Source organism: Manihot esculenta, chromosome 8, assembly GCF_001659605.2.
Source record: "Manihot esculenta cultivar AM560-2 chromosome 8, M.esculenta_v8, whole genome shotgun sequence".
NCBI lineage: Eukaryota > Viridiplantae > Streptophyta > Magnoliopsida > Malpighiales > Euphorbiaceae > Manihot > Manihot esculenta.
In genome coordinates, this window is record NC_035168.2 from 16,499,812 (window position 1) to 16,510,950 (window position 11,139).

The window sequence follows — 11,139 nt, forward strand, 5'->3', positions numbered from 1 at the left end:
TCGGGGGCCGAAAGTGCTTCCGCATGCATGCCATGTTCGGCAGCCGAACTTGGGTTTCGGCGGCCGAACCTGAACTTCCCTCACTCATGCTTTCGGGGGCCTAACGTGCCTCCAAAACGCATGCATGTTCGGCGGTCGAACTTGACTTTCGGCGGCCGAACCTGGGTTTTCCTCCAAAGACTTTTCATGCAAAAACTCATTAAATTTTTCATACTTAAAACCATGAAATACCTTAAAACATTTTATGAAAACATGTTCCTACCCTACTAGAGGCTTCCGACATCCGAGATTCCACCGGACGGTAGGAATTCCGATACCGGAGTCTAGCCGGGTATTACAACAATCTTCTGGTACCATCGGTAGGGTCCGATGATGGTTTTTCCTCGGGGCTCTCGCCACTAATGAAAGATTCCACAGAGGGGGGCTTTCTGCAGCACAAGGATGGGGATTTCACCTTAGGGCCACGAAGGGATCGTGTAGCGGCGTAATAGGCACGAGCAGCATCCTCCATTGAATCAAATGTGTCGAATCAGAGCCCTATTTCTTCTTCAATTCAAAAATAAAATCTTTCTTAAACCATGAACCTTTAGGATCATCGTATCTGCGTGTAGTTCAACCATTCCACACGCTTGAACCAGCCATTCTATCAACTCTACCTTTGCTCCTCTTCTTCAACTTAGTGAAAATGTGGAAATATCCACTTGAAGATGGTTCCTTGAATTCCTTCATCTCCCACAAATTCAATTCGCCATAAAGATCGCACATTTTCATAGTGGGGAAGACAATGGTTTTCCTTGAAGTTTTCTTTGAAGATAAAAGAATACCAGTACCTCCAATATTGGTTCAAAGTGATACCCACATGGTAACTCCATCATCATCCTCTCCAGTTCTTCTTTTGTGACATTCTCCATTATTGATTGTTGAAGAACAAAGAGCAAGAGATTGCTGGTTGTTGAAGAATAGAGTGTGGGAGAGAAAAGTAGAGGTAGAGCAAACTTGGAGACCCAATTTATATATGGGAGATTTACTATTTAGTCTCTAAGTTTTGCCATTATTAACAAGTCAATCCCTCGATTTTTAGAAACGTATTAAAACGTCCTCACATAATCAAACCGTTAACAAATCAGTCCTTCCATCTACCTAATCCTCTTTTCCGTTAAAAAAAGATGAAAAGGCCAAAATAACCTTACTGTAACTTTTTTCCAAATCGATAATCTCTGTTCTCAAATTCCTAACTTCTCTCTTCTCCCAAAAATGATAACCTCTCTTCCCAAATCCCTAATTTCCCTCTTCTTCCCAAATCCCTAATTTCCCTCTTCTCCCCAAATCGATAACCTTTCTCTTCCTAAATCCCTAACTTTTTGTCTTCTCCCCAAGTCGATAACCTCTCTTCCCAAATCTCTAACTTCTCTCTTCTTCCCCAAATCCCCTCTTCTCCATTTTGTTAGTTTTTGTTGAAGAGAAGTTGGTTTCTGTTGAAGAGAAGTTGTGGTCCCTATTTTGTTAGTTTTTATCGAACAAGTGGGGAAAGGTAACTTTTTATGCTTTCTTTTGTTTTTTTCTCTGGATGTGTGACCATAATGTTTGTATTATAGTAAAGCATGTGGGTACCACTTACTGTTACTGATGGTTTTAATGTATTTTTTTGGGAAATTTTGACTAATTAAAGAATGTGTGATTCATGTGTGTAGGTCTGAAAACATGGCTGTGGATGAGAGATTTACTGTAGTGTTGACATATGAAAGTAAAACTGATGAAATATATAATGTCCCCATTGTAAGTTATTCATACATATCCTTGTTGTCTGATGATGTTTAACATAACTGCATCATTTGTTACGTTTGTTGCTAGTAGTGAGATGAGTGTAGAAAATGATGATGATTTAATGTTGGCTTTTGAGTTGTACAAACCTAGTCATAGATTGCCTTTGACTGTACAAGTAAAGAGGGTCCCTTTAAACACTGAGATGCCTGATGATGATGCTGATGAAGATATTAGTATTATCGGTGAGGGCAGTAATACTGGTGAGGGCATTAACTTTGGTGAGGGTGGTAATATTATTGAGGATATTAACCTTGGTGATGCCTTAGGTAGAAACACTTCCCTATTAAGTAGGGATGGGTCCACAAGAGGTAGGGGCAGGAGTATGCCATTAAGAGGAAATGGAGGAAGAAGCAGTTTTACTAAAGGTAGAGGGATAGGACAGGAAAGGGTTAGTGAAAGTGGGCAGTTAGGGAGAGGGGCCAATGAATCAACACAAATTGATTCTGAAAGTGATGTATCATTCTATGACAGTGAGATTGGAGATGATTTACTTGAAGAAGTTGTATTTGACAATGAGATTAGTACTAAGGAGTCAGATGGGTTATCAGGTTATGCTAGTGACAATGACAGAGAGATTGAAGACAATGAGAATGAGTCATATGATCCCAATAATAGGAAGAAAAAATATATTGATCCTTATCATGGTATGTATGATGATCCATTCCAACACAATAAGGGGAAGATATTTTGTTTAAGGAGGGCCAAGTTTTTAAGGATATTGTAACTTTGAAGAATGCGATGAGAGATTATGCTATTAAAGGGGATATGATATTACAATAGTTAAAAATGACTCTACTAGATTAACAGCTAAGTGTTCCAGTACAGGATGTCCCTGAAGGTTTCATGTATCAGTTATGTCTGACCAAGTCACTTTCATGGTTAAGATTCTGCATGATGAGCACACATGCATAAGACCATCAAAAAATCAAAATTTGAATTCAAACACTAAGTGGATAGTAGAAAACTTAGGGAAAAACTGAGAGCTGACCCTGACATGAGTTATGAACTCATGCAGCATGAGTTGATGAAAAAACGAGGTGTGGAAGTTCTTGTGTGGCAATTATATAGAGCTAGGTACAAGACTAGAGATGAGAATATGGGCATGCATTGTGAAAGTTTCAAAAAACTTAAGAAATATGTCCATTATTTGCAAACATATAACCCGGGTACAGTTATAAAAATCCAGCCAGCTCCAAGGGTTAATGAAGATGATCCTTTTGTTTTTCAAAGAATATGGATTATTTTTTATGCTATAAAATCTGGATTTAAGAATGGTTGCAGACCCTTTATAGGATTAGATGGTTGTCACTTAAAGGGTCCATATGGAGAGATTTTCCTAGTTGCAGTTATACTAGATGGAAATAGAGGTGTGCTACCTCTTGTATTTTCTATAGTTGAATCAGAATGTGGTGATAGCTGGACATTTTTCCTAGAGAATCTTTACTCTTGCATTGGTGGAGGAACTGATGATAGGCCTTTAACTATTATGTCAGATAGGCATAAGGTATGAATTAATATTCATTTTTTTTTAATTTAGCATATTGAATTATATGCTATTGATTTAAGTTACTAACTATTTTTTTTTATTGTTGTAGGGACTTGTTGATGCGGTCAAAAATATATTCCCCAATGCATCTCATAGAGTTTGTTGTAGGCATTTATACATGAATTTATTTAAGGAAGAGTTCCCTGGACTTATTCTCAAAGATGATTTTTGAAATGCTGCAAAGAGTACTCAATCTTATGAGTTTTGGCTTCACATGAAGAATTTGAAGGCCAAGCGAGATCAAAAGCCATATGACTAGTTGATCAACATACCCTTCAGTCAATGGAGTAGACATGCATTTTGGCCTAAAGCTAAGTGTGACAATTACACTAACAATATGACTGAATCATTCAATGCATGGATAGTGAAAATGAGAGGTTTGCCTATTATCAATATTATTGAATCTATTAGGCAGAAATGTATGGTTATGGTGCATAAAAGATTTGCTAAAGCTCAAACTTAGGAAGGGATAGTTACACCAAGAACAAAGAAAGTATTGAATAAAATCATTACTAGCAATAGGTTTCTTAAGTTGCTCCCTGGTAGAAATCAAGAGTATGAGGTTTATGAGGGTTCATATAGGTTTGCTGTAAGTTTAGCTAAAAGGACATGCAGTTGTGGATGGTGGGATATAAGTGGTTTACCATGAAAACATGCTGCTAGAGCAATTGCATATGTTAGGGGTAATATTGAAGAGTTTTGCTATGAATATTACACTGTGCAGTGCTATTCAAGAGTTTATACAGATGCCATATATCCTATTCCTCAAACTGATCTTGAACCTAATAATGAACAACCATCAATGCTGCACCTCCTTTGAGGAGGTAACAGGAAGGCCAAGGAAGGCTAGAAAGAGAGATGAGAGTGAACCACCGGCTAGAGGAAGGAGGACAACAATTGTCACTTGTGCTAGGTGCTTACAAACAGGTCACAATAAGAGAACTTGTTAATATGCTTCTGTTAGGGTAACTATACCTTTGTTTGCTTGTATATAATGAATCTATTTTAACTTTTTTAACTTTTATGTATTTTTCTAATTGCAGGCAAATATGGCTGTAAGTCAAAAGAAGAGAAAACATAATACTGCATCAGGTGCAGGGAATTCAAGAGTGATTAATACTAACCAAGTGGGATCAAGTAGTGGACCAACTATCTAAAGGAGCCTTTGAAATATCAAATGATCTTTTTGAGTATGTTATTAGTTGATGGGATATAGTTTGTACATTTTGATTGAATATGTATTTTGGGCCATTGGATTGAGCCTTATTTGGGAATATTGTAAATATGTGCACAGATTCTTTTTTTGAGGGAGTTTATCATATATATTGGTACAGTACTACAGATATTGGCCTTACTTGATCATTAAAATGGTAGTAATAGATGTATGACATTAATGATCAAGTCTGATTCTGTAATACATATTTGAACAAAAAGGATATATTAATGAAATTATGCTTTTAATTTCATTTGCTCAACTCCAAATTTACTCATTTTGCATTTATAATATTTGTTTGTACTTGATATTAAGTTACAGTTGAATAAATGTAACATTATCACTCTTCTATTTTTTTTAATTTTACAACTTTTTAATCCATCTATTTAAATATTCAAAATTTCTCAGTCCTTTAAGTTTTAAAGTTTTCAATTTTTCAGTCCTTATATATTCAATTCCGAAACTATTAAGTCCTCCAGTTTTGAATCATTACAATTGTTTGATCATTCATTTTAATCATTCACTTATAAGAAACTAATATGCTAAAATTTTACTAATCTAATTTAGAAAAACAGTACAGAATTCATTCATACATTCATACATAAAGAACATACTGTAATCTGGTTCAAAATAACTTCTATCTTCTGCAGCTTTATACAGTGCTTTTAAACAACTTTTTATGGTGTTTTTACAACAAATACTATCAACAGTAACAACATAATTATCATACGTTTCTTCATCTGGTTCAAACTAACTTTAATCTTCTGCAGCTTTACATGTAATTTTTTGGTCTCTTCATTAATCTTCATCAACTTTTCTTTAGTCTCTGCAATCATCCTTAATAAGTTGGCCTTGAATACCTCTAACCCTTCAACTTTACTGTTTGATGTTGGAGAGTTAATATTTGTTGGAATGCACCACCCAAGAAATGACCCACATTTGTTATTTCGATAGTAATAATACAACTTGTTTAGATTACTAACAAATTCAGATATGCGAACCCTGCTCTTTTCCCGCAATAGCAATTCACATTTATGTAACCACCATCCCAGCTTCCCATCGATCTACTGATGTCAGACATTCTCACGAAGATAGAATGGATCCTTTAGGTGCTTGATCGTCAACTATTATGAAAGGAGGTGGGATCCTTTCGGTACTTGATTGATGTTAAAGATAGAATGGATCCTTTCAATCGAAAATGCATGTTTAAATAGGGATTGAAGAGTGTAAAATTGAATTTTAAAATATTCTCTCTCCTTTTCATCTTATTTTTAACAGAAAAAGAGGGCTACGGTGGATGAAAGAACTAATTTGTTAACGGTTTGATTATGTAAGAACATTTTAATACGTTTCTGAAAATCGAGATACTGACTTGTTAATAATAATAAAATTTAGGAACTAAATTATAAATTTCCCTTTATAAATTTCATTTCCCACAAGTTTAAGCTAAAAAAAGAATCGCATGCGTTGAAAGGAAAAAGAAGAGAGAAAAATAAGAAGGAGGTTATTTAGAGTAGAATTGATTTTTAAATTATTTATTATTTATTTATTTTTAATAGAAAAATATTGAATGATTATTTAACTGATAGAAAAAAAAAGATAAGAATGATTTAATATACTTTTTAAAATAAATGAATTCACTTATTAATAATAATAATATTAAAAAATTAAATAATAAATTTTTTAAAAAATAAATTATCTCATTAAAAAATATTTTTTATTTTATATAGAGAATATTTTATATAAAAAATATTTTTTAAATACAAATTATTTTTCATAAATAAATGAGATTTTAATTTTTATAATTTTTGTCCAATAAAAATATCTTTTATAATTTTAAAATTTAATTATTTAAATGTTCTATCAGTATTTTTATTAGCCACAGAATTAAATAATTTATTATAATAAAATCTAAAGGACCTTATAGTAATTTGTTTAAAAAGTTAGAGACTAAATTAAAAACGACATTTATCGAATATATATAACAAGACTAAATAGTTGAATCTTAAAATATTAAATAGTTGAATCTTAAAATATTAAGGGATATTATAATTAAGTTGAAAAATTATAAAAATGAAGTAATAAATTTGTTAAAATTTTCACAGAGCTTATAGTAAATTTCCTTGACAATTATATGATTTTTGGCATTTACATGTAATTACATGTTCTAGAAAAGAAAATTAAATTTATTTAGATGAAGACAAATTAAAGATGTTTTATGCTTAAGCTCAAAAGTCTTTTCTCTCTCCTTTTTTTTTTTAATAAAAAATCAGATATCATCTCAAGAGTCAAGGTGTACCTCATCCACATAACCTAACTCCAACTTGAAAAATAAAAATATATTAGAATTCAGATAATTTATTAAAATGACTTCCTATTCACCCACCTCTATTATTTCAATAAGTCAATTATAAATTTATAATTAATATTTCTTTAATACTTTTATATTTTAGATCTGAGTCAATTTTCAATAACTAAAAGATTTTTTTAGAATTTGCATGTTTTTTTTATAAAAAGATATTAAGAATATTATTATTATTTTTGGCGTACCTAACAACATCCAAATATAAAAAGACGTAGCCATGAAATCGTCTCTCAAGTTAACGTGCACCTCATCATGTCACGTTACAATTCCTTATTTACCGCCTCTATTATTTCAATAATTCAATAAATAATTCCTAACAACCTCGGTTGATGTCACCGATTAGAGAACGCATTTGCCATCTCACATAAGACTCTAGATATCTTATTACAAGATGTCTCAGGTATGTTCACATGATCAACTTGTCTGTGTCTCCCTTCTCTAATGTGCCCCAGCTGTATATAAGTAAAGATCTGGGATGCTTGTAATCACAAGACTAAAAACTGAATTAACAATCTCTGCAGATTGACAAGTAGAGAGCATGGCAGAGAAGAGAGGTAGCATTGCCTTCTTCGCAAGCTATAAGCCACCGGTGCCTCTGGACATTTACTCTTGTTCAGTTCCACCAACGGGGAGGCATGACGAGCTACACATGACTGACGGATTGTCCAATAACTATAACTGCCGAGTCATTCAACCAGAAGCTCTCAAAGCAATTATCAAGCGCCCAAAATTGGCTTCCGAAGCCAACGAATCTGATGTTGATTCAGGTCGGGTCTCTGGTTTGGTTTTCGTCTCTGAAAGAGACAACAACCTCGAGACGCTTCACATAGCTCTTCGCTTCACTGACAAAGTTAAAGTCTTTAGTTTCGCTGATGTGTATGGCACATTCAGTGATGTTCGATTGGAAGATAGTGGTTGCATTGGCGGTGGTTATAAGGACGGTAATCGTACTATCGATCATTCTCTTGTCTATATCACCACCAAGGACCCTGCAAAAGAACGTCGTCAGCCGTGGACTGTCGTTTACAAAACCAATCTTAAAACCGGGAAAACTGAACGCCTCACTCCACCAGGTTCATTTTGCTATTAATTTCTCTATTAGTGCTCATATCATGCTTTAAATGCTGAAGTGAAATTTGATTTTCTCATCAACAGGGGTAAGTGACCTAAGTCCTTCTGTGTCGCCATCTGGAAGAAAGATCGCAGTGGCGTCATTTCAGGGAAAGGATTGGAATGGCGAGATTGAAAATCTACAGACCGACATTTATGTGATGAATGTAGAGAAGCCGCCCTTGGATCGCAAGAGAGTTATAACAGATGGTGGGTGGCCAACATGGGGAAGTGACAACATCATATTTTTCCATCGAAAGGTTGGAGATTTTTGGGGTGTGTTCCGATTCGATATTAGCAGCGGTGAAACAGTCCGTTTAACCCCGGACGGGATGGATGCAGTAACTCCGGCGGCCATCAATGAAACCAAAGTGGCAGTGGCAACTATACGTAAGAAATCAAAATTCACTGACGTCCGAGAAGAAGATCAATATCGACATATTGAGATTTTCGATTCAACTGCACCAAATCAATCCATAAAAATCACTCAAATGACCAGGCCAAAGGCTGACCACTTCAACCCCTTTATCATAGATGGAGAGAAGCGCATAGGTTATCATCGTTGCAAAAGCGACCATCTCAAGGTATGTAAAATTTAACTAATGAATTCTCTTAAATTTTAGCAATACATGTCTGATTTAATATTATTGTTTGCTTAGCATGGAGACGATATCCCAAGAACTTTCCACAAGCTCCATTCTCCACATGCGGATGTAGGACTTTTCAGGGTGTCGGGTGTCTTTCCAACATTTTCCAAGGATGGCTCCAAGCTCGCATTCGTTGATAATGAGTTCAAATCTGTATGGTTAGCCGATAGCCAAGGATTGCGCGTTGTATACGAGGTATAGAAATCCTTTAATATATATATATATATATAATCCAAAATCAATGATATTTATATGGATATAAAGGCGATGATTAGTTTTATTTTCATAGACAAGAGGACCAGATAACATCTTCTCACCAGTTTGGAATCAAAATCCAGAAAAAGATATACTATATGTATGCATGGGACCTTCTTTTGATGCTGACAAGACGTTGGATATCTTCGCTATCCCCAATGTATCTAGTGGTGCACGGCAGCGTCGAAAGCTCACAAGAGGATTTAATAATGCCTTTCCATCCACCAGTCCAGACGGTAACTAACTAACTTTCTAATGGGTCTTTTCTAGCTTTCTAATTAGTCTTTCATGGTGAATTGCAACTTGCTATATATATATATATATATATATATATATATCTTTTGGATAAATGATTCAAAGGTCGAATAATTAAACTAAAATAATATAAATTTATTTATTTATTTATGATAAAAAAATTATTTTTACGAATGGATTGAAAATTGTTATAGGGAATAAATTAGTTTTTCGATCTACAAGAGACCATCAAGGGGGAGATGAGAAACACAAAAATCTATATATAATGGAGGATGCAGAAGTAGGAGAATTCGGAGATGGCAAAGACAAAATATCAAGGCTAACAGATGGGGCTTGGACGGACACACATTGCCAGTGGTCTCCAACTGGAGATTGGATAGTATTCTCATCAACTCGTGATAAGCCTAAAAATGCACCGAAAAAAGACAACAAGCTTGATCCAGGATACTTTGCAGTATTTCTCGTGAAGGCAAATGATCGAACAGTTAAAAGAATAATAATAAGTGGCGATGATATTGCAGGGCATGTAAACCATCCTTTCTTTAGTCCGGATGGAAAGAGTATCGTTGTAACTTCAGATCTCGCTGCAGTGTCTGTTGATCCAATTTCATTACCTCTTTTCCTACATTCAGTGAGACCTTACGGAGACATATTCACCGTCGATCTACCAGATGACATAAACACAAATAATAAAAAGAAAAACATAGATGTGAAGAAATTTAATCGCATTACACATAGCAGATATGAGAATTCTACACCCACTTGGACCATGTTCGCTACAAAGGATCCAAATGCGACGTGGAATTTGCTTTTAAAGGATGACTACACTCCATCATGCCCTTATATACATCCTGATGGAGGTGAAGGTTGGCATATGACTGGCCACCTTTGCATCCCAAAACGATGTTGTTGATTATCATAAATCCAAGGTGTACGAGAAACTAGGTTTTAGAAAGAATTTGTATGTGTGCTATCAACGTAGCTTGTTTTCATTTAGTGTGATTTCACATTATGTTCCAATAAATGTAGAACCATGGGTTCCACTACACATTGTATTTTAGTAGGCTTTTATTTCATAATCCAATTTCTTTAGAATGCCTGTCTTAATGTCTTGTCTTGAAAACTCTTTAAATTTATCATCAATATATCATATATCTTGATGTGTGTGTCCTCTTTTAAATTATAGTTTATAAACAAATTATGAAGAATTCATCTGCAATAACTTATTATCTGTATTTTTAAAAAAAAAAAATTAATTAGAAATGATGCAGTTTCTAATTGGTTTTAGTTTTAAAATTATTCTAATTTGATGCAGTTTCAATTTAGTTTCAGTTTAGGCCCAATTAAAAAATTTTAAAATTAAAACATTATTGATATTCTATGTATTGTAAGATATAAATGTGTAAGGTGTTATTTTATAACCAGTAATTTATTTCTTTCATTTGGTATTATTCATTTCATAAGAAAGATAATTTAAAATAATTATTGCAAAATTTTGACTTCTTTTTAAAATGATTTTTTTAAATAAAAAAATTAAAAATTTTCAATTCAAACAAGAGATCTATTAGAAAAAAAATCAATTAAATTAAATTTTTACGGAATTCATGATTCCAAGGAGATTAAGATTCAAATAACTGAATCAAAACCATTCAAATTCAGGCCATTAAAACCAATTTATATGATTTGTTGTAATAATTACATACAAAAATAAAAATAAAATACAAAATTTTGATATGGTTCATTATCTTAATATAAAGCTATATTTTATTATTCTAAATAAAATTAGAAGATTAATTTATCCATCAACTCAATTATACTTAGAATTATTACTTATAATAGACTTTGAATATATTAGTTAATATCTCTCATTTTTCTTTAGAAATAATTTATTATATTTACAGAAAAAGGTTTAAATCAACCGATA

General features: G+C 33.5%; 1 protein-coding gene across 1 annotated transcript; it reads left to right on the plus strand.

Moving 5' to 3' along the window:
* Nucleotides 1-7,346: 7,346 nt before the first annotated feature.
* On the plus strand, nucleotides 7,347-10,318 carry LOC110620688. The gene is made up of 5 exons (XM_021764509.2): nucleotides 7,347-8,021; nucleotides 8,104-8,642; nucleotides 8,718-8,900; nucleotides 8,995-9,196; nucleotides 9,410-10,318. Exons 1-5 carry the CDS (start codon nucleotides 7,487-7,489, stop codon nucleotides 10,126-10,128), a joined length of 2,178 nt encoding a protein of 725 aa, XP_021620201.1. The 5' UTR covers nucleotides 7,347-7,486; the 3' UTR covers nucleotides 10,129-10,318.
* Nucleotides 10,319-11,139: the final 821 nt, after the last annotated feature.

What these genes read in the sequence shown, in the direction of transcription:
- LOC110620688 (XM_021764509.2), top strand. Translation starts at nt 7,487, where the DNA reads ATGGCAGAGAAGAGAGGTAGCATTGCCTTCTTCGCAAGCTATAAGCCA. An exon ending in TGAACGCCTCACTCCACCAG is followed by an intron (nt 8,022 to 8,103) that starts GTTCATTTTGCT and finishes TCTCATCAACAG; the next exon opens with GGGTAAGTGACCTAAGTCCT. An exon ending in TCCATCCACCAGTCCAGACG is followed by an intron (nt 9,197 to 9,409) that starts GTAACTAACTAA and finishes AAATTGTTATAG; the next exon opens with GGAATAAATTAGTTTTTCGA.